This window comes from Heptranchias perlo, chromosome 45 (assembly GCF_035084215.1).
Source record: "Heptranchias perlo isolate sHepPer1 chromosome 45, sHepPer1.hap1, whole genome shotgun sequence".
In the NCBI taxonomy this organism is placed as follows: Eukaryota; Metazoa; Chordata; class Chondrichthyes; order Hexanchiformes; family Hexanchidae; genus Heptranchias; species Heptranchias perlo.
In genome coordinates, this window is record NC_090369.1 from 3,110,529 (window position 1) to 3,131,856 (window position 21,328).

At 57.7% G+C, this 21,328-nt stretch overlaps 1 protein-coding gene across 1 annotated transcript in view; it reads right to left on the reverse strand.

Moving 5' to 3' along the window:
• Positions 1-12,679: 12,679 nt before the first annotated feature.
• The window catches only part of LOC137306817 (IQ motif and SEC7 domain-containing protein 3), a 95,134-nt gene continuing 86,485 nt past the window's right edge, over positions 12,680-21,328 (reverse strand). The window contains exon 4 of the mRNA XM_067976215.1: positions 12,680-14,482. Coding sequence (XP_067832316.1) covers positions 14,410-14,482 — 73 coding nt within the window. The 3' untranslated portion in view covers positions 12,680-14,409. The remainder of the gene's footprint in view (positions 14,483-21,328) is intronic.

Sequence of the window (21,328 nt, forward strand, 5' to 3'; positions counted from 1 at the left end):
GTCGGGAGTCGCACTCTGTCGACTGTGTCGGGAGTCGCACTGCGCCGACTGTGTCGGGAGTCGCACTGTGTCGGGAGTCGCACTGTGTCGACTGTGTCGGGAGTCGCACTGCGTCGACTGTGTCGGGAGTCGCACTGCGTCGACTGTGTCGGGAGTCGCACTGCGCCGACTGTGTTGGGAGTCGCACTGTGTCGGGAGTCGCACTCTGTCGACTGTGTCGGGAGTCGCACTGCGTCGACTGTGTCGGGAGTCGCACTGCGTCGGGAGTCGCACTGCGTCGGGAGTCGCACTGTGTCAGGAGTCGCACTGTGTCAGGAGTCGTACTGTGTCGACTGTGTCGGGAGTCGCACTGTGTCGACTGTGTCAGGAGTCGTACTCTGTCGACTGTGTCGGGAGTCGCACTGTGTCGGGAGTCGCACTGTGTCGACTGTGTCGGGAGTCGCACTCTGTCGACTGTGTCGGGAGTCGCACTGTGTCGGGAGTTGCACTCTGTCGACTGTGTCGGGAGTCGCACTGCGTCGGGAGTCGCACTGTGTCGACTGTGTCGGGAGTCGCACTCTGTCGACTGTGTCGGGAGTCGCACTCTGTCGACTGTGTCGGGAGTCGCACTGCGTCGACTGTGTCGGGAGTCGCACTGTGTCGGGAGTCGCACTGTGTCGGGAGTTGCACTGTGTCGGGAGTCGCACTGCGTCGACTGTGTCGGGAGTTGCACTGTGTCGGGAGTCGCACTGTGTCGGGAGTCGCACTGCGTCGACTGTGTCGGGAGTCGCACTGCGTCGACTATGGCGGGAGTCGTACTGTGTTGGGAGTTGCACTGTGTCGGGAGTCGCACTGCGTCGACTGTGTCGGGAGTCGCACTCTGTCGGGAGTCGCACTGTGTTGGGAGTCGCACTGTGTCGGGAGTCGCACTCTGTCGACTGTGTCGGGAGTCGCACTGCGTCGGGAGTCGCACTGCGTCGACTGTGTCGGGAGTCGCACTCTTTCAACTGTGTCGGGAGTCGCACTGTGTCGGGAGTTGCACTCTGTCGACTGTGTCGGGAGTCGCACTGCGTCGGGAGTCGCACTGTGTCGACTGTGTCGGGAGTCGCACTGTGTCGGGAGTTGCACTCTGTCGACTGTGTCGGGAGTCGTACTGTGTCGGGAGTCGCACTCTTAACTGTGTCGGGAGTCGCACTCTGTCGACTGTGTCGGGAGTCGCACTCTGTCGACTGTGTCGGGAGTCGCACTCTGTCGGGAGTCGCACTGCGTCGACTGTGTCGGGAGTCGCACTCTGTCGACTGTGTCGGGAGTCGCACTGCGTCGACTGTGTCGGGAGTCGCACTGTGTCGGGAGTTGCACTGTGTCGGGAGTCGCACTGCGTCGACTGTGTCGGGAGTTGCACTGTGTCGGGAGTCGCACTGCGTCGACTGTGTCGGGAGTCGCACTGCGTCGACTGTGTCGGGAGTCGCACTGTGTCGGGAGTCGCACTGTGTCGATTGTGTCGGGAGTCGCACTCTGTCGACTGTGTCGGGAGTCGCACTGTGCCGGGAGTCGCACTGCGTCGACTGTGTCAGGAGTCGCAATGTCGGGAGTCGCACTGTGTCGGGAGTCGCACTCTGTCGACTGTGTCGGGAGTCGCACTGCGTCGACTCTGTCGGGAGTCGCACTCTTTCAACTGTGTCGGGAGTCGCACTGCGTCGGGAGTCGCACTGCGTCGACTGTGTCGGGAGTCGCACTGTGTCGGGAGTCGCACTGTGTCGACTGTGTCGGGAGTCGCACTGCGTCGACTGTGTCGGGAGTCGCACTGTGTCGGGAGTCGCACTGCGTCGACTGTGTCGGGAGTCGCACTGTGTCGGGAGTCGCACTGCGACGACTGTGTCGGGAGTCGCACTGCGACGACCGTGTCGGGAGTCGCACTGTGTCGGGAGTCGCACTGCGACGACTGTGTCGGGAGTCGCACTGTGTCGGGAGTCGCACTGCGACGACTGTGTCGGGAGTCGCACTGCGTCGACTGTGTCGGGAGTCGCACTGTGTCGGGAGTCGCACTGTGTCGACTGTGTCGGGAGTCGCACTGTGTCGACTGTGTCAGGAGTCGACTGTGTCGGGAGTCGCACCTGTGCCGGGAGTCGCACTGCGTCGACTGTGTCGGGAGTCGCAATGTCGGGAGTCGCAATGTCGGGAGTCGCACTGTGTCGGGAGTCGCACTGTGTCGGGAGTCGCACTCTGTCGACTGTGTCGGGAGTCGCAATGTCGGGAGTCGCACTGCGTCGGGAGTCGCACTGCGTCGACTGTGTCGGGAGTCGCACTCTTTCAACTGTGTCGGGAGTCGCACTGTGTCGGGAGTTGCACTCTGTCGACTGTGTCGGGAGTCGCACTGCGTCGGGAGTCGCACTGTGTCGACTGTGTCGGGAGTCGCACTCTGTCGACTGTGTCGGGAGTCGCACTGTGTCGGGAGTTGCACTCTGTCGACTGTGTCGGGAGTCGTACTGTGTCGGGAGTCGCACTGCGTCGACTGTGTCGGGAGTCGCACTCTCAACTGTGTCGGGAGTCGCACTCTGTCGACTGTGTCGGGAGTCGCACTCTGTCGGGAGTCGCACTGCGTCGACTGTGTCGGGAGTCGCACTGCGTCGACTGTGTCGGGAGTCGCACTGTGTCGGGAGTCGCACTGTGTCGGGAGTCGCACTGTGTCGGGAGTCGTACTGCGTCGACTGTGTCGGGAGTTGCACTGTGTCGGGAGTCGCACTGTGTCGGGAGTCGCACTGCGTCGACTGTGTCGGGAGTCGCACTGCGTCGACTATGTCGGGAGTCGCACTGTGTTGGGAGTTGCACTGTGTCGGGAGTCGCACTGCGTCGACTGTGTCGGGAGTCGCACTGTGTCGGGAGTCGCACTGCGTCGACTGTTTCGGGAGTCGCACTGTGTCGGGAGTCGCACTGTGTCGGGAGTCGCACTGCGTCGACTGTGTCGGGAGTCGCACTGTGTCGGGAGTCGCACTGCGTCGACTGTGTCGGGAGTCGCACTGTGTCGGGAGTCGCACTGCGTCGACTGTGTCGGGAGTCGCACTGCGCCGACTGTGTCAGGAGTCGCACTGTGTCGGGAGTCGCACTGCGACGACTGTGTCGGGAGTCGCACTGTGTCGGGAGTCGCACTGCGTCGAATGTGTCGGGAGTCGCACTGTGTCGGGAGTCGCACTGCGACGACTGTGTCGGGAGTCGCACTGCGACGACTGTGTCGGGAGTCGCACTGTGTCGGGAGTCGCACTGTGTCGGGAGTCGCACTGTGTCGACTGTGTCAGGAGTCGCACTGCGTCGACTGTGTCGGGAGTCGCACTGTGTCGGGAGTCGCACTGTGTCGATTGTGTCGGGAGTCGCACTCTGTCGACTGTGTCGGGAGTCGCACTGTGCCGGGAGTCGCACTGCGTCGACTGTGTCGGGAGTCGCAATGTCGGGAGTCGCACTGTGTCGGGAGTCGCACTGTGTCGACTGTGTCGGGAGTCGCACTGCGTCGACTCTGTCGGGAGTCGCACTCTTTCAACTGTGTCGGGAGTCGCACTGCGTCGGGAGTCGCACTGCGTCGACTGTGTCGGGAGTCGCACTGTGTCGGGAGTCGCACTGTGTCGACTGTGTCGGGAGTCGCACTGCGTCGACTGTGTCGGGAGTCGCACTGTGTCGGGAGTCGCACTGCGTCGACTGTGTCGGGAGTCGCACTGTGTCGGGAGTCGCACTGTGTCGATTGTGTCGGGAGTCGCACTCTGTCGACTGTGTCGGGAGTCGCACTGTCGGGAATCGCACTGTGTCGGGAGTCGCACTCTGTCGACTGTGTCGGGAGTCGCACTGCGTCGACTGTGTCGGGAGTCGCACTGTGTCGGGAGTCGCACTGTGTCGGAGGTTGCACTCTGTCGACGGTGTCGGGAGTCGCACTGTGTCGGGAGTCGCACTGTGTCGGGAGTCGCACTCTGTCGACTGTGACGGGAGTCGCACTGTCAGGAGTGGCACTGTGTCGGGAGTTGCACTCTGTCGACTGTGTCGGGAGTCGCACTGTGTCGGGAGTCGCACTGTGTCGGAAGTCGCACTCTGTCGACTGTGTCGGGAGTCGCACTCTGTCGACTGTGTCGGGAGTCGCACTCTGTCGACTGTGTCGGGAGTCGCACTCTGTCGACTGTGTCGGGAGTCGCACTGTCGGGAGTCGCACTGTGTCGGGAGTTGCACTCTGTCGACTGTGTCGGGAGTCGCACTGCGTCGACTGTGTCAGGAGTTGCACTGTGTCGGGAGTCGCACTGTGTCGACTGTGACGGGAGTCGCACTGTGTCGGGAGTCGCACTGTCGGGAGTCGCACTGTGTCGGGAGTCGCACTGTGTCGACTGTGACGGGAGTCGCACTGTGTCGACTGTGACGGGAGTCGCACTGTGTCGGGAGTCGCACTGTGTCGACTGTGACGGGAGTCGCACTGTGTCGACTGTGATGGGAGTCGCACTGTGTCGGGAGTCGCACTGTCAGGAGTCGCACTGTGTCGGGAGTCGCACTGTGTCGACTGTGACGGGAGTCGCACTGTCGGGAGTCGCACTGTGTCGGGAGTCGCACTGTGTCGGGAGTCGCACTGCGACGACTGTGACGGGAGTCGCACTGCGTCGACTGTGACGGGAGTCGCACTGCGTCGACTGTGACGGGAGTCGCACTGTGTCGGGAGTCGCACTGTCAGGAGTCGCACTGTGACGGGAGTCGCACTGTGTCGACTGTGATGGGAGTCGCACTGTGTCGGGAGTCGCACTGTCAGGAGTCGCACTGTGTCGGGAGTCGCACTGTGTCGACTGTGACGGGAGTCGCACTGTGTCGGGAGTCGCACTGTCGGGAGTCGCACTGTGTCGGGAGTCGCACTGTGTCGGGAGTCGCACTGCGACGACTGTGACGGGAGTCGCACTCTGTCGACTGTGTCGGGAGTCGCACTCTGTCGGGAGTTGCACTCTGTCGACTGTGTCGGGAGTCGCACTGTCGGGAGTCGCACTGTCGGGAGTCGCACTGTGTCGGGAGTCGCACTGTGTCGGGAGTCGCACTGTCGGGAGTCGCACTGTGTCGGGAGTCGCACTGTGTCGGGAGTCGCACTGTCGGGAGTCGCACTGCGACGACTGTGTCGGGAGTCGCACTCTGTCGACTGTGTCGGGAGTCGCACTGTGTCGGGAGTCGCACTGCGTCGGGAGTCGCACTGCGTCGGGAGTCGCACTGCGTCGACTATGTCGGGAGTCGCACTGCGTCGAATGTGTCGGGAGTCGCACTGCGTCGACTGTGTCGGGAGTCGCACTGCGTCGAGAGTCGTACTCTATCGACTGTGTCGGGAGTCGCACTGCGTCGGGAGTCGCACTCTGTCGACTGTGTCGGGAGTCGCACTCTGTCGACTGTGTCGGGAGTCGCACTCTGTCGACTGTGTCGGGAGTCGCACTGTGTCGAGAGTCGCACTCTGTCGACTGTGTCGGGAGTCGCACTGCGTCGACTGTGTCGGGAGTCGCACTGCGTCGACTGTGTCGGGAGTCGCACTGTGTCGAGAGTCGCACTCTGTCGACTGTGTCGGGAGTCGCATTGCGTCGGGAGTCGCACTGCGTCGACTGTGTCGGGAGTCGCACTGCGTCGGGAGTCGCACTGCGTCGACTGTGTCGGGAGTCGCACTGCGTCGGGAGTCGCACTCTGTCGACTGTGTCGGGAGTCGCACTGCGTCGACTGTGTCGGGTGTCGCACTGTGTCGGGAGTCGCACTCTGTCGACTGTGTCGGGAGTTGCACTGCGACGACTGTGTCGGGAGTCGCACTGTGTCGGGAGTCGCACTGTGTCAGGAGTCGCACTCTGTCGACTGTGTCGGGAGTCGCACTGCATTGACTGTGTCAGGAGTCGCACTGCGTCGGGAGTCGCACTCTGTCGACTGTGTCAGGAGTCGTACTCTGTCGACTGTGTCGGGAGTCGCACTGCATCGACTGTGTCGGGAGTTGCACTGCGTCGGGAGTCGCAGTCTGTCGACTGTGTCGGGAGTCGTACTCTGTCGACTGTGTCGGGAGTCGCACTGCGCCGACTGTGTCGGGAGTTGCACTGTGTCGGGAGTCGCACTGCGTCGACTGTGTCGGGAGTCGCACTGTGTCGGGAGTCGCACTCTGTCGACTGTGTCGGGAGTCGCACTGCGCCGACTGTGTCGGGAGTCGCACTGTGTCGGGAGTCGCACTGTGTCGACTGTGTCGGGAGTCGCACTGCGTCGACTGTGTCGGGAGTCGCACTGCGTCGACTGTGTCGGGAGTCGCACTGCGCCGACTGTGTTGGGAGTCGCACTGTGTCGGGAGTCGCACTCTGTCGACTGTGTCGGGAGTCGCACTGCGTCGACTGTGTCGGGAGTCGCACTGCGTCGGGAGTCGCACTGCGTCGGGAGTCGCACTGTGTCAGGAGTCGCACTGTGTCAGGAGTCGTACTGTGTCGACTGTGTCGGGAGTCGCACTGTGTCGACTGTGTCAGGAGTCGTACTCTGTCGACTGTGTCGGGAGTCGCACTGTGTCGGGAGTCGCACTGTGTCGACTGTGTCGGGAGTCGCACTCTGTCGACTGTGTCGGGAGTCGCACTGTGTCGGGAGTTGCACTCTGTCGACTGTGTCGGGAGTCGCACTGCGTCGGGAGTCGCACTGTGTCGACTGTGTCGGGAGTCGCACTCTGTCGACTGTGTCGGGAGTCGCACTCTGTCGACTGTGTCGGGAGTCGCACTGCGTCGACTGTGTCGGGAGTCGCACTGTGTCGGGAGTCGCACTGTGTCGGGAGTTGCACTGTGTCGGGAGTCGCACTGCGTCGACTGTGTCGGGAGTTGCACTGTGTCGGGAGTCGCACTGTGTCGGGAGTCGCACTGCGTCGACTGTGTCGGGAGTCGCACTGCGTCGACTATGGCGGGAGTCGTACTGTGTTGGGAGTTGCACTGTGTCGGGAGTCGCACTGCGTCGACTGTGTCGGGAGTCGCACTCTGTCGGGAGTCGCACTGTGTTGGGAGTCGCACTGTGTCGGGAGTCGCACTCTGTCGACTGTGTCGGGAGTCGCACTGCGTCGGGAGTCGCACTGCGTCGACTGTGTCGGGAGTCGCACTCTTTCAACTGTGTCGGGAGTCGCACTGTGTCGGGAGTTGCACTCTGTCGACTGTGTCGGGAGTCGCACTGCGTCGGGAGTCGCACTGTGTCGACTGTGTCGGGAGTCGCACTGTGTCGGGAGTTGCACTCTGTCGACTGTGTCGGGAGTCGTACTGTGTCGGGAGTCGCACTCTTAACTGTGTCGGGAGTCGCACTCTGTCGACTGTGTCGGGAGTCGCACTCTGTCGACTGTGTCGGGAGTCGCACTCTGTCGGGAGTCGCACTGCGTCGACTGTGTCGGGAGTCGCACTCTGTCGACTGTGTCGGGAGTCGCACTGCGTCGACTGTGTCGGGAGTCGCACTGTGTCGGGAGTTGCACTGTGTCGGGAGTCGCACTGCGTCGACTGTGTCGGGAGTTGCACTGTGTCGGGAGTCGCACTGCGTCGACTGTGTCGGGAGTCGCACTGCGTCGACTGTGTCGGGAGTCGCACTGTGTCGGGAGTCGCACTGTGTCGATTGTGTCGGGAGTCGCACTCTGTCGACTGTGTCGGGAGTCGCACTGTGCCGGGAGTCGCACTGCGTCGACTGTGTCAGGAGTCGCAATGTCGGGAGTCGCACTGTGTCGGGAGTCGCACTCTGTCGACTGTGTCGGGAGTCGCACTGCGTCGACTCTGTCGGGAGTCGCACTCTTTCAACTGTGTCGGGAGTCGCACTGCGTCGGGAGTCGCACTGCGTCGACTGTGTCGGGAGTCGCACTGTGTCGGGAGTCGCACTGTGTCGACTGTGTCGGGAGTCGCACTGCGTCGACTGTGTCGGGAGTCGCACTGTGTCGGGAGTCGCACTGCGTCGACTGTGTCGGGAGTCGCACTGTGTCGGGAGTCGCACTGCGACGACTGTGTCGGGAGTCGCACTGCGACGACCGTGTCGGGAGTCGCACTGTGTCGGGAGTCGCACTGCGACGACTGTGTCGGGAGTCGCACTGTGTCGGGAGTCGCACTGCGACGACTGTGTCGGGAGTCGCACTGCGTCGACTGTGTCGGGAGTCGCACTGTGTCGGGAGTCGCACTGTGTCGACTGTGTCGGGAGTCGCACTGTGTCGACTGTGTCAGGAGTCGACTGTGTCGGGAGTCGCACCTGTGCCGGGAGTCGCACTGCGTCGACTGTGTCGGGAGTCGCAATGTCGGGAGTCGCAATGTCGGGAGTCGCACTGTGTCGGGAGTCGCACTGTGTCGGGAGTCGCACTCTGTCGACTGTGTCGGGAGTCGCAATGTCGGGAGTCGCACTGCGTCGGGAGTCGCACTGCGTCGACTGTGTCGGGAGTCGCACTCTTTCAACTGTGTCGGGAGTCGCACTGTGTCGGGAGTTGCACTCTGTCGACTGTGTCGGGAGTCGCACTGCGTCGGGAGTCGCACTGTGTCGACTGTGTCGGGAGTCGCACTCTGTCGACTGTGTCGGGAGTCGCACTGTGTCGGGAGTTGCACTCTGTCGACTGTGTCGGGAGTCGTACTGTGTCGGGAGTCGCACTGCGTCGACTGTGTCGGGAGTCGCACTCTCAACTGTGTCGGGAGTCGCACTCTGTCGACTGTGTCGGGAGTCGCACTCTGTCGGGAGTCGCACTGCGTCGACTGTGTCGGGAGTCGCACTGCGTCGACTGTGTCGGGAGTCGCACTGTGTCGGGAGTCGCACTGTGTCGGGAGTCGCACTGTGTCGGGAGTCGTACTGCGTCGACTGTGTCGGGAGTTGCACTGTGTCGGGAGTCGCACTGTGTCGGGAGTCGCACTGCGTCGACTGTGTCGGGAGTCGCACTGCGTCGACTATGTCGGGAGTCGCACTGTGTTGGGAGTTGCACTGTGTCGGGAGTCGCACTGCGTCGACTGTGTCGGGAGTCGCACTGTGTCGGGAGTCGCACTGCGTCGACTGTTTCGGGAGTCGCACTGTGTCGGGAGTCGCACTGTGTCGGGAGTCGCACTGCGTCGACTGTGTCGGGAGTCGCACTGTGTCGGGAGTCGCACTGCGTCGACTGTGTCGGGAGTCGCACTGTGTCGGGAGTCGCACTGCGTCGACTGTGTCGGGAGTCGCACTGCGCCGACTGTGTCAGGAGTCGCACTGTGTCGGGAGTCGCACTGCGACGACTGTGTCGGGAGTCGCACTGTGTCGGGAGTCGCACTGCGTCGAATGTGTCGGGAGTCGCACTGTGTCGGGAGTCGCACTGCGACGACTGTGTCGGGAGTCGCACTGCGACGACTGTGTCGGGAGTCGCACTGTGTCGGGAGTCGCACTGTGTCGGGAGTCGCACTGTGTCGACTGTGTCAGGAGTCGCACTGCGTCGACTGTGTCGGGAGTCGCACTGTGTCGGGAGTCGCACTGTGTCGATTGTGTCGGGAGTCGCACTCTGTCGACTGTGTCGGGAGTCGCACTGTGCCGGGAGTCGCACTGCGTCGACTGTGTCGGGAGTCGCAATGTCGGGAGTCGCACTGTGTCGGGAGTCGCACTGTGTCGACTGTGTCGGGAGTCGCACTGCGTCGACTCTGTCGGGAGTCGCACTCTTTCAACTGTGTCGGGAGTCGCACTGCGTCGGGAGTCGCACTGCGTCGACTGTGTCGGGAGTCGCACTGTGTCGGGAGTCGCACTGTGTCGACTGTGTCGGGAGTCGCACTGCGTCGACTGTGTCGGGAGTCGCACTGTGTCGGGAGTCGCACTGCGTCGACTGTGTCGGGAGTCGCACTGTGTCGGGAGTCGCACTGTGTCGATTGTGTCGGGAGTCGCACTCTGTCGACTGTGTCGGGAGTCGCACTGTGCCGGGAGTCGCACTGCGTCGACTGTGTCGGGAGTCGCAATGTCGGGAGTCGCACTGTGTCGGGAGTCGCACTCTGTCGACTGTGTCGGGAGTCGCACTGCGTCGACTCTGTCGGGAGTCGCACTCTTTCAACTGTGTCGGGAGTCGCACTGCGTCGGGAGTCGCACTGCGTCGACTGTGTCGGGAGTCGCACTGTGTCGGGAGTCGCACTGTGTCGACTGTGTCGGGAGTCGCACTGCGTCGACTGTGTCGGGAGTCGCACTGTGTCGGGAGTCGCACTGCGTCGACTGTGTCGGGAGTCGCACTGTGTCGGGAGTCGCACTGCGACGACTGTGTCGGGAGTCGCACTGCGTCGACTGTGTCGGGAGTCGCACTGTTCCGGGAGTCGCACTGTGTCGACTGTGTCGGGAGTCGCACTGTGTCGACTGTGTCAGGAGTCGACTGTGTCGGGAGTCGCACCTGTGCCGGGAGTCGCACTGCGTCGACTGTGTCGGGAGTCGCAATGTCGGGAGTCGCACTGTATCGGGAGTCGCACTGTGTCGGGAGTCGCACTGTGTCGACTGTGTCGGGAGTCGCACTGCGTCGGGAGTCGCACTGCGTCGACTGTGTCGGGAGTCGCACTCTTTCAACTGTGTCGGGAGTCGCACTGCGTCGGGAGTCGCACTGCGTCGACTGTGTCGGGAGTCGCACTCTGTCGACTGCGCCGGGAGTCGCACTGTGCCAGGAGTCGCACTCTGTCGACTGTGTCGGGAGTCGCACTGCGTCGGGAGTCGCACTGCGTCGACTGTGTCGGGAGTCGCACGGTGTCGGGAGTCGCACTCTGTCGACTGTGTTAGGAGTCGTACTCTGTCGACTGTGTCGGGAGTCGCACTGCGTCGGGAGTCGCACTGTGTCGGGAGTCGCACTGCGTCGACTGTGTCGGGAGTCGCACTGTGTCGGGAGTCGCACTCTGTTGACTGTGTCGGGAGTCGCACTGCGTCGACTGTGTCGGGAGTCGCACTGTGTCGGGAGTTGCACTCTGTCGGCTGTGTCGGGAGTCGTACTCTGCCGACTGTGTCGGGAGTCGCACTGCGTCGGGAGTCGCACTGCGTCGGGAGTCGCACTGCGTCGACTGTGTCGGGAGTCGCACTGCATCGGGAGTCGCACTGCGTCGGGAGTCGCACTGCGTCGGGAGTCGCACTGCGTCGACTGTGTCGGGAGTCGCACTGTGTCGGGAGTCGCACTCTGTCGACTGTGTCGGGAGTCGCACTGCGTCGGGAGTCGCACTCTTTCAACTGTGTCGGGAGTCGCACTGTGTCGACTGTGTCGGGAGTCGCACTGCGTCGACTGTGTCGGGAGTCGCACTGTGTCGGGAGTTGCACTCTGTCGACTGTGTCGGGAGTCGCACTGCGTCGACTGTGTCGGGAGTCGCACTGTGTCGGGAGTTGCACTCTGTCGATTGTGTCGGGAGTCGCACTCTGTCGGGAGTCGCACTCTGTCGACTGTGTCGGGAGTCGCACTACGTCGGGAGTCGCACTCTGTCGACTGTGTCGGGAGTCGCACTGCGTCGGGAGTCGCACTGTGTCGGGAGTCGCACTGCGTCGACTGTGTCGGGAGTCGCACTGTGTCGGGAGTCGCACTCTGTCGACTGTGTCGGGAGTCGCACTGCGTCGACTGTGTCGGGAGTCGCACTGTGTCGGGAGTTGCACTGTGTCGACTGTGTCGGGAGTCGTACTCTGCTGACTGTGTCGGGAGTCGCACTGCGTCGGGAGTCGCACTGCGTCGACTGTGTCGGGAGTCGCACTGCGTCGGGAGTCGCACTGCGTCGGGAGTCGCACTGCGTCGACTGTGTCGGGAGTCGCACTGCGTCGGGAGTCGCACTGCGTCAGGAGTCGCACTCTGTCGACTGTGTCGGGAGTCGCACTGTGTCGGGAGTCGTACTGCGTCGGGAGTCGCACTCTTTCAACTGTGTCGGGAGTCGCACTGTGTCGACTGTGTCGGGAGTCGCACTGCGTCGACTGTGTCGGGAGTCGCACTGCGCCAGGAGTCGCACTCTGTCGACTGTGTCGGGAGTCGCACAGCGTCGAATGTGTCGGGAGTCGCACTCTGTCGACTGTGTCGGGAGTCGCACTGTGTCGACTGTGTCGGGAGTCGCACTGCGTCGACTGTGTCGGGAGTCGCACTGTGTCGGGAGTTGCACTCTGTCGACTGTGTCGGGAGTCGCACTGCGTCGACTGTGTCGGGAGTCGCACTGCGTCGACTGTGTCGGGAGTCGCACTCTGTCGACTGTGTCGGGAGTCGCACTGTGTCGGGAGTCGCACTCTGTCGACTGTTTCGGGAGTCGCACTGTGTCGGGAGTCGCACTGCGTCGACTGTGTCGGGAGTCGCACTGCGTCGACTGTGTCGGGAGTCGCACTCTGTCGCACCCAGCTGACTGTGTCGGGAGTCGCACTCTGTCGCACCCAGCTGACTGTGTCGGGAGTCGCACTCTGTCGCACCCAGCTGACTGTGTCGGGAGTCGCACTCTGTCGCACCCAGCTGACTGTGTCGGGAGTCGCACTCTGTCGCACCCAGCTGACTGTGTCGGGAGTCGCACTCTTTCGCACCCAGCTGACTGTGTCGGGAGTCGCACTCTGTCGCACCCAGCTGACTGTGTCGGGAGTCGCACTCTGTCGACTGTGTTGCACTGTGTCGGGAGTCGCACTGTGCCAGCATTTCACTGTAGAACCCAAGTTCCCATTGCGAAGAGCCCCCGCAATGGAGCGCTTACATCGGGAGCCCTGGATCAAGAAGCATTGCAGAGTAAAGGAAAAAGAAAACACCAACACCAAACGAGGTCCAACCATTTATAACTTTTAATCATCAGGATCGAGGAAACAGAAAGCTTTTTTTTTCCCCTCATGTATAATACTGACATTTATAAAGACATTTTAGATCATTAGAACCTGTTTTTACATTCGGATTTCAGCAATGCCTATAGGAATTAAATCAAAGAAAAGATCCCACAGCCTACGTTTCTCAGCATTTACAAATTGTCCCCAGGCTGGTGTGATCAGAAATATTTCGTTATTATAATAATATTCTCTCTTTATTTTTTAAATTTAAATCGAAAAGTGCAAGATGTATTTTTCTTTTTAAACTTGCTTCATCGTAGTCTTTTTACAGCACAGTAAAAGCGTGATGGCTGATATGCGAGGAGGCGCAGGCCAGCATGGATGGCTGAGAAAACCAAAGGGCTCTCTGTAGCTCAAGAGGGAGGGTTATTTCTTCACGTGGATGAGTTGAGGGAGATCTCTTACCTTCAAGGGATCTTGCGTTGGCTTGCAGCTTGGACCAGAACCGAGAGGGCCCTGCCCCCAGGCAACCAAGACTTGGTCAGCCCAACTGCGGGCAAGTGAACCCTGCTCCCTTGGCATCCATAGAAACCAAGAGCTGGTCAACCCAGCTGCGGGCAAGTGAACCATGTCCCAGACAACCACAGAAACCAAACGTTGGTCAACCCAACTGGAGGCAAAGGTCTTCCTGTCCCCAAGCAACCATTGCTGGTGGACTGCACCAGCACCGACAGGATCCCACCTCCAGGTGACGATGGCCTGGAGTCAGTGAACCATAAAAGAGCCAAGGGGCTCTCATCTCCAGGCACTCTTAATAACATGCAGTCATTATGCTCTATGATCAGTAAGAGGGTCCCAAACTCTACCAAAACCAAGAGGTCCCTCCCTTTGACGTCAGCAGCCAGTGAACCTTATCAGCCCAGGTTCCTGTCTCCCATCACCCTCTGAGGTTCACCTCTCTTCTTCCCCACACTAGGAGGGCCTTCTTCCTTCAGGGGAGAGACACACGAACTGTTGGCCGAGCCACAAAACAGCGCCAGCGCTCGAGATGGCAAAAGAGTCTATAATCCGTTATCTCCCCTCCCTGAAGGTTGCACAGCAGCAATTAAGTCAGAGAGTTTTCAGAAAAACAAGACAAAACTCATAGAAATAAATAACTCAGCAGATTGTTAAAATAAATGACCCGTAGTCTGCATGATGTTCTTCAGCCGCCTCAGTGTTGAAAAAGTCTTGACTGTTCCTCGGATAAGTTATCTGGCGACAGGCTCTTCAGCACTAATTGATGAAGGTACAGCTCAGAATGGACCGAGAGTATGCTTGGAGGCAAGGGCAAGGCTTCATCAGCAGTGAAGACAAGAGGAACCAACAAGCCTGCCTTCTAAATAGTGCGTTCAGGACAGACCAACTCCAGCTCAACTGACCGGTAGAATACAAGGCAGAAGTCTGGTGCTGGGAGCGCCGGTGAAATGTTGGCATCGTTGAACCCAACCGATCCCTCTCGCCTTGAGTTCTCCAAAGAGGTCCGATTGGTCAGTCAGGGAAAGCAAGAGAGAGACGCGTGGTAGGGTCAAAAGGTGAGGCAGATGAAAAAGTGAGTAAGAGCTTTTTTTTGAAGGAATAAACGAAGAGTTCTTTTCCCCCCATCTTCATCTGTGTGTGTGTTGTGTGTCTGTGTGTCTTTGGGCATGTGTTGTTGCAGGACTTGGGGGGAAAGAGAAGGGGGGGGGGGAAATTGTCCTTTCCTGGTTACCTTGAAGATGGGCTACTACATTCCGAGGCTGGGCAGCAAAACTGGTGGATCTCATCGTCGTCGTCCATTCTGTCAGCGAGGGGTAGATGGAGGAAAGAAAAGAGAGAGGAAAGGTTTGCAATGCTCGAGCGATGAAACAGCACAGGTTTCCAGGAGCAAACTGTGTGCACTTAAGCTCTCAGAATCATGGCATGCCCACTCTACGCACACAGTATTAACTCTATAGAGACTGACTACTGCTCAACAATAGAATTCTTTTTAATGTTTTGGGTGGGAAATAACCATCACAACATATTAAAGGGGGTCTCGCCTTTCCGTTTTGAGAAAAGGTCTCACCATCAGGATCCCCTTTAAAGAGAAAGCCTTGGAAATCCTCAACCTGACAATGAGCTGTATTTAATATAAATCAGGAGTCCACAATCCTGCTCCCGCACAATGTTAGGCTCAGTAACTCCTCCCGCCAGCTCCCTGTATTATTGACTGTATCTCTACTGATGTTAATCCAACTCCCTGACACTGTCACCATGTATCCCCTCCCCCAGCACCCTGTGATACTGACTATCTCCATTGATGTTAATCCAGATCCTCCACAGTCACTTAGTCACCCCTCCCTCCAGCGTCGTGTTACTGACTGTATCTCTACTGATGTTAATCCAGCTCTGTCACAGTCTCTCAGTACCCCCTCCCCACAACGCACTGTGTTGTATCTCTACTGATTGTATCTCTACTGATATTAATCCAGCTGTCTCAGTTACTCAGTACCCGCGCCTCCCCCCGAGCCCTGTGTTACTGACTGTATCTCTACTGATGTTAATCCCTCTCCCTCACACTGTCACTCAGTAACCCCTCTCTCCCAGCGCCCTGTGTTACTGACTGTATCTCTACTGATGTTAATTCCTCTCCCTCACACTGTCACTCAGTAACCCCTCTCCCCCCAGCGCCCTGTGTTACTGACTGTATCTCTACTGATGTTAATCCCTCTCCCTCACACTGTCACTCAGTAACCCCTCTCCCCCAGCGCCCTGTGTTACTGACTGTATCTCCACTGATGTTAATCCCTCTCCCTCACACTGTCTCTCAGTAACCCCTCTCCCCCCAGCACCCTGTGTTACTGACTGTATCTCTACTGATGTTAATCCCTCTCCCTCACACTGTCACTCAGTAACCCCTCTCCCCCAGCGCCCTGTGTTACTGACTGTATCTCTACTGATGTTAATCCCTCTCCCTCACACTGTCACCCAGTAACCCCTCCTCCCAGCGCTCTGTGTTATTGACTGTATTTCTACTGATGTTAATCCAGCTCCCTCACACTGTCACTCAGTAACCCCTCCCCCAGCACCCTGTGTCGTTGACTGTATTTCTACTGATATTAATCCACCTCCCTCACACTGTCACTCAGTAACCCTTCCCCCAAACGCTCTGTGTTATTGACTGTATCTCTACTGATGTTAATCCCTCTCCCTCACACTGTCACTCAGTAACCCCTCTCCCCCCAGCGCCCTGTGTTACTGACTGTATCTCTACTGATGTTAATCCCTCTCCCTCACACTGTCACTCAGTAACCCTTCCCCCAAACGCTCTGTGTTATTGACTGTATTTCTACTGATGTTAATCCAGCTCCCTCACACTGCCACTCAGTAACCCCTCCTCCAGCGCCCTGTGTTATTGACTGTATCTCTACTGATGCTAATCCACCTCCCTCACACTGTCACTCAGTAGAGTCGCTGCTGGACGGCCTGTAATCTGCACTTGCTAGTTGGGCTTCCTTGCACTGTCCAGCTCAATAGTGCATCGGTCAGGAATCTGGATGGTGTTGTGAGTACACTCCGTGTAAACAAAAACATTGGGGAGAAAAGACAGGCGAATATGGACAGGCTAAGGCTAGGCATACTTTTACGTCCTGTTGGAAAGACCTCTTTAAAAGGGGTCCTGATATGTGCCCAAAGGCTCAGTTGCTATCTGCATCACCCAGTTCCCAGCCGCCTGGACCAGGGAGGTCCCAGGATTGATTCCCGGTCTGTACGGAGTCAAACGGATCTCAGCTCAAGCTGCTGATGACGGAGTTGCAATTGGCCCCTGCACTCCAGGGTGGGGAAGTGAGGGTTCCTGCTCCTGACTGCACTCTCAGGGACTCTCGCCGGACACAGCACGGATGCTGAATGTCGGCGGAACGGGCGGTCGAGCAGCCTGCCGCGCACACTCGCTGCAAAGAACGGCCACTAAAGTGAGCTACCGAAGGGAGGGCGGTATGCACAGAACACGTAACCCCAGCGCTTTCCGGAGGGAGTGGGGGTGAGAATATAATCAATTAAAGGCTTGCTGAAGACGATGTTCTTCATTCTATCTGATCTGTAATCTGGACAGTAAGAGGTGATGAGACATGCAGCCACATAGAGCACAGCAAGTACAGCACATAAAGCAGACAATATGATAGAGAGCAGGCAAATCAAACATGTAAAGAACATCGATTCACGTTTTGGACAATTTCTCTCACTGAAACGCTCTGGAATGTTAATTTTCAAACTGGGCTCCGTGTGTCAGTTTTTTTGTAGGCGATCCCTTGGAATGTGTCAGTGTTTACAGGGGGCCCCGGGGATTATGTCAGTATTTACAGGGGGCCTCTGGGTGTGTGTCAGTATTTACAGGGGGTCCCTGGGTGTGTGTCAGTATTTACAGGGGGTCCCTGGGTGTGTGTCAGTATTTACAGGGGGTCCCTGGGTGTGTGTCAGTATTTACAGGGGGTCCCTGGGTGTGTGTCAGTATTTACAGGGGGTCCCTGGGTGTGTGTCAGTATTTACAGGGGGTCCCCGGGAGTGTGTCAGTATTTACAAGGGGTCCCTGGGTGTGTGTCAGTATTTACAAGGGGTCCCCGGGAGTGTGTCAGTATTTACAGGGGGTCCCCGGGAGTGTGTCAGTATTTACAAGGGGTCCCCGGGAGTGTGTCAGTATTTACAAGGGGTCCCCGGGAGTGTGTCAGTATTTACAAGGGGTCCCCGGGAGTGTGTCAGTATTCACAGGGGGTCCCTGGGTGCATGTCAATATTTAGAGGGGGTCCCTGGGTGTGTGTCAGTATTTACAGGGGGTTTCTGGGAGTGTGACAGTATGTACAGTGGGTCCGGGAAGTGTCAGTATTTACAGGAGGTCCCAGGGAGTGTGTCAGTATTTTCAGGGAGTCCCAGGGAGTGTGCCAGTATTTACAGGGGGTCCCTGGGAGCGTGTCAGTATTTACAGGAGATTTCTGGGAGAGTGTCAGCATTTACAGGGGGTCCGCGGCTGTAGGTCAGTATTTACAGGGGGTCCCCGGGGGTGTGTCAATATTAATAGCGGGGGGGGTCCCAGAGAGTGTCAGTATTTACAGGGGGTCCCAAGGAGCGTGTCAGTATTTGCAGGGGCTCCCTCAGTGTGTGTCAGTATTCACAGGGGCTCCCTGGGTGTGTGTCAGTATTCACAGGGGCTCCCTGGGTGTGTGTCAGTATTCACAGGGGCTCCCTGAGAGTGTGTCAGTATTCATAGGGGTTCCCCGGGAGTGTGTCGGTATTTACAGGGGCTCCCTGGGGAGTGTGTCAGTATTTATAAGGGGTCCTTGAGAATGTGTCAGTATGAACAGTGGGTCCGAGAAGTGTCAGTATTTATAGGGGGTCCCCAGCAGTGTGTCAGTATTTACAGGGGGTCCCAGGAAGTGTGTCAGTATTTACAGGGGGTCCCCAGGAGCGTGTCAGTATTTACAGGGGGTCCCCAGGAGCATGTCAGTATTAATAGGGCATTCCCGGGAGTGTATCACTATTTACTTGGTGTTATCCTGCACCGTGGGCCTTGGGTTTTGACCTTGGTTCCTCAACTTTAAAAGGCAACTGGCATGGAGTAGTAGGTGTGTGAAATGGAAATATCTCACTGCTAGAGTAGCTCTTCTGAAGCTGGAGCTAGACTGTACTAATACCTCATCAATGGGCATTTCAAGAAAAAATAAGTTTAAGGAATGGGAGCCAGGTTAGCTGTTGTCATTTCATCTCTGGAATGTATGTCACCTCTTTCTGATGGAGGCCTGGTTAGTACAGTGGGCTAGATGCTGTCCCTTCAACTGTGGGATATTTGTCTCCTCTCTCTCTGATGGAGGTCTGGATGGGGGTTGCAGTGGGCTAGATGCTGTCCCTTCATCTCTGGGATACATGTCTCCTGTTTCTGATGTGGGACTGGATGGTACAGTGGGCAAGATTACTGTCCTTTCATCTCTGGGATATGTGTCTCCCCTCTCTCTGATGGAGGTCTGATTAGTGCAGTGGGCTAGATGTTCTCCTTTCATCTCTGGGATATGTGTCTCATCTCTCTGATGGAGGTCTTTTGGTTAGTGCAGTGGGCTAGTTGCTGTTCCTTCATCCCTAGGATATATGTCTCCTCTCTCTCCGATGGAGGACTGGGCTAGATGCTGTCCCTTTCATCTCTGGTATGAATGTCTCCTCTCTCTGGTGGCGGACTGGATGGTGCTGTGGGCTAGATGTTTCCCTTTCATCTCTGGTATGGATGTCTCCTCTCTCTGATGGGGGACTGGATGGTGCAGTGGGCTAGATGCTGTCCTTTCATCTCTGGGATTTATGTCTCCTCTCTCCTGGACGTCTGGTTAGTGCAGTGGGCTAGATGTTTCCCTTTCATCTCTGGGGTATGTGTCTCCTCTCCCTCTGATGGGGGCCTGGTTAGTGCAGTGGGCTAGATGCTGTCCCTTCATCACTGGGATACGTGTCTCCTCTCTCCGATGTGGGACTGGATGGTACAGTGGGCTAGATGCTGTCCTTTCATCTCTAGGATATGTGTTTCCTCTCTCTAATGGAGGACTGGATGGTACAGTGGGCTAGATGCTGTCCTTTCATCTCTGGGATATGTGTCGCCTCTCTCTCTGATGGAGGGCTGGATGGTGCAGTGGGCTAGTTGCTGTCCCTTCATCTTTGGGATATGTGTCTCCTCTCTCTGCTGAGGGTCTGGATGGTGCAGTGGGTTAGATGTTGTCCTTTCATCTCAGGGATATGTGTCTCATCTCTCTCTGCTGGGGGACTGGATGGTGCAGTGGGCTAGATATTCTCCTTTCATTTCTGGGATATGTGTCTCATCTCTTTGATGGAGGTCTTTTGGTTAGTACAGTGGGCTAGTTGCCATCCCTTCATCCCTGGGATATGTGTCTCCTCTCTCTGATGGAGGACTGGATGATGCAGTGAGCTAGATGCTGTCCCTTTATCTCTGGGATATATATCTCCTCTCTCTCTCATGGCATGGTTAGTGCAGTGGGCTAGATGCTGTCCCTTCATCTCTGGTATGAATGTCTCCTCTCTCTGATGGGGGACTGGGTGGTACAGTGGGCTAGATGCTGTCCCTTCATCTCTGGGATATGAGTCTCCTCTCTCTGATGGAGGACTTGGATGGTGTAGTGGGCTACTTGCTGTCCCTTCATCTCTGGGATATGTGTCTCCTCTCTCTGATGTGGGACTGGATGGTGCAGTGGGAAAGTTGTTTCCCTTTCATCTCTGGGATATGTGTCTCCTCTCCCTCTGACGGGGGCCTGGTTAGTGCAGTGGGCTAGATGCTGTCCCTTCATCTCTGGGATATGTGTCACCCTCTGATGGAGGGCTGGATGGTGCAGTGGGCTACTTGCTGTCCCTTCATCTCTGGGATATGTGTCTCCTCTCTCTGATGTGGGACTGGATGGTGCAGTGGGAAAGTTGTTTCCCTTTCATCTCTGGTATGAATGTCTCCTCGCTCTCTGATGGAGGACTGGTTAGTGCAGTGGGCTAGGCGCCGGCCTTTTGTCTCTGGAACCTGGGCTCAAATCCAGTCCCAACAAGAAAGCATGAAGGTCTCCTCTCTCTGAAGGGGTGGGGGGGAAGAGGGAAATAATCCTCCTGATTGCAATGGGCAAGATATGTACCCCCGACTGTCAACCCTTCAAGGCTCTACATAAAACTGCGTGCGTGTATCAGAGGGCATGGGATTGGGAATGGCAATGTATGCATGGCGATGGGATATTGGCACCACCACTTTGTCCCAAAACAGAAGAATCTGATGAGAGAACGACAGCAAGACCTTTTAAACCAACTGATGAACTGGTGGAGATGACCACTGACCCTATAAGAGCCCCCTCCAAGCCCAACTGAAAAGGCCTCAGGCTTACATTGTAATATCAGAACGAACTGACGATGTCATCAGCTTGCTCTGTGTTTTGTTTTTTTTAGTTTGCTTTATCTCTACTGACCCCTTCCCCAGTTTTAATCCTCTTCTCAATTTGGGAACACCCCACCCCACCCTCCCTTGGAGACGCTGGGATTTGGTTTCCATGGCTACTGGCCATCCACAAGCACCCAAACTCAAGTGGTCATTCTTCATGTGTGAACCTAGACCCTAGAGTGTTGGCAGGGTATTTGATCATCACAGTTGAGCGTGAACCTGTGACCAGGAGTCACTGAGCAGTGATCGGGAGTGGGAGCCCAGCCTTTGCCACTGTCCCCCACCCCACTAGCCCAGGGGGTGCCGAGGGCAATCTTAGGGTCTTCTACTGCCACCCAGGATGAAGCCAGCTAACTGGGCACTGACCCAGGGACCGAACCTCAAATGTTCCTGGGGCTGAATGGCTGGATTCCACGCTGTGCAGCGTATTTACCAAGTACCGTTCTCCTGATTGGACAAAGGAGGACAGCTTTCAGCCAATCGACTCTCTGCTTCTTACTAGAAGTGTTTGAACAGCCTCTGAGCATCCTCTTGTTGCCAAGGCCGGCATGTCACCATGGCAACAATACCTATCTGCCAAATTTCTACACGTAGGAGGGCATCTGACTTTAGCTTGAGAGAGGGAAAAATCTTCAGATTAAACAGATTTTAATGACCACAAGATTAATGGATCAGGCGGCAGGAGACAACATGGCCACAGTTCCAGAA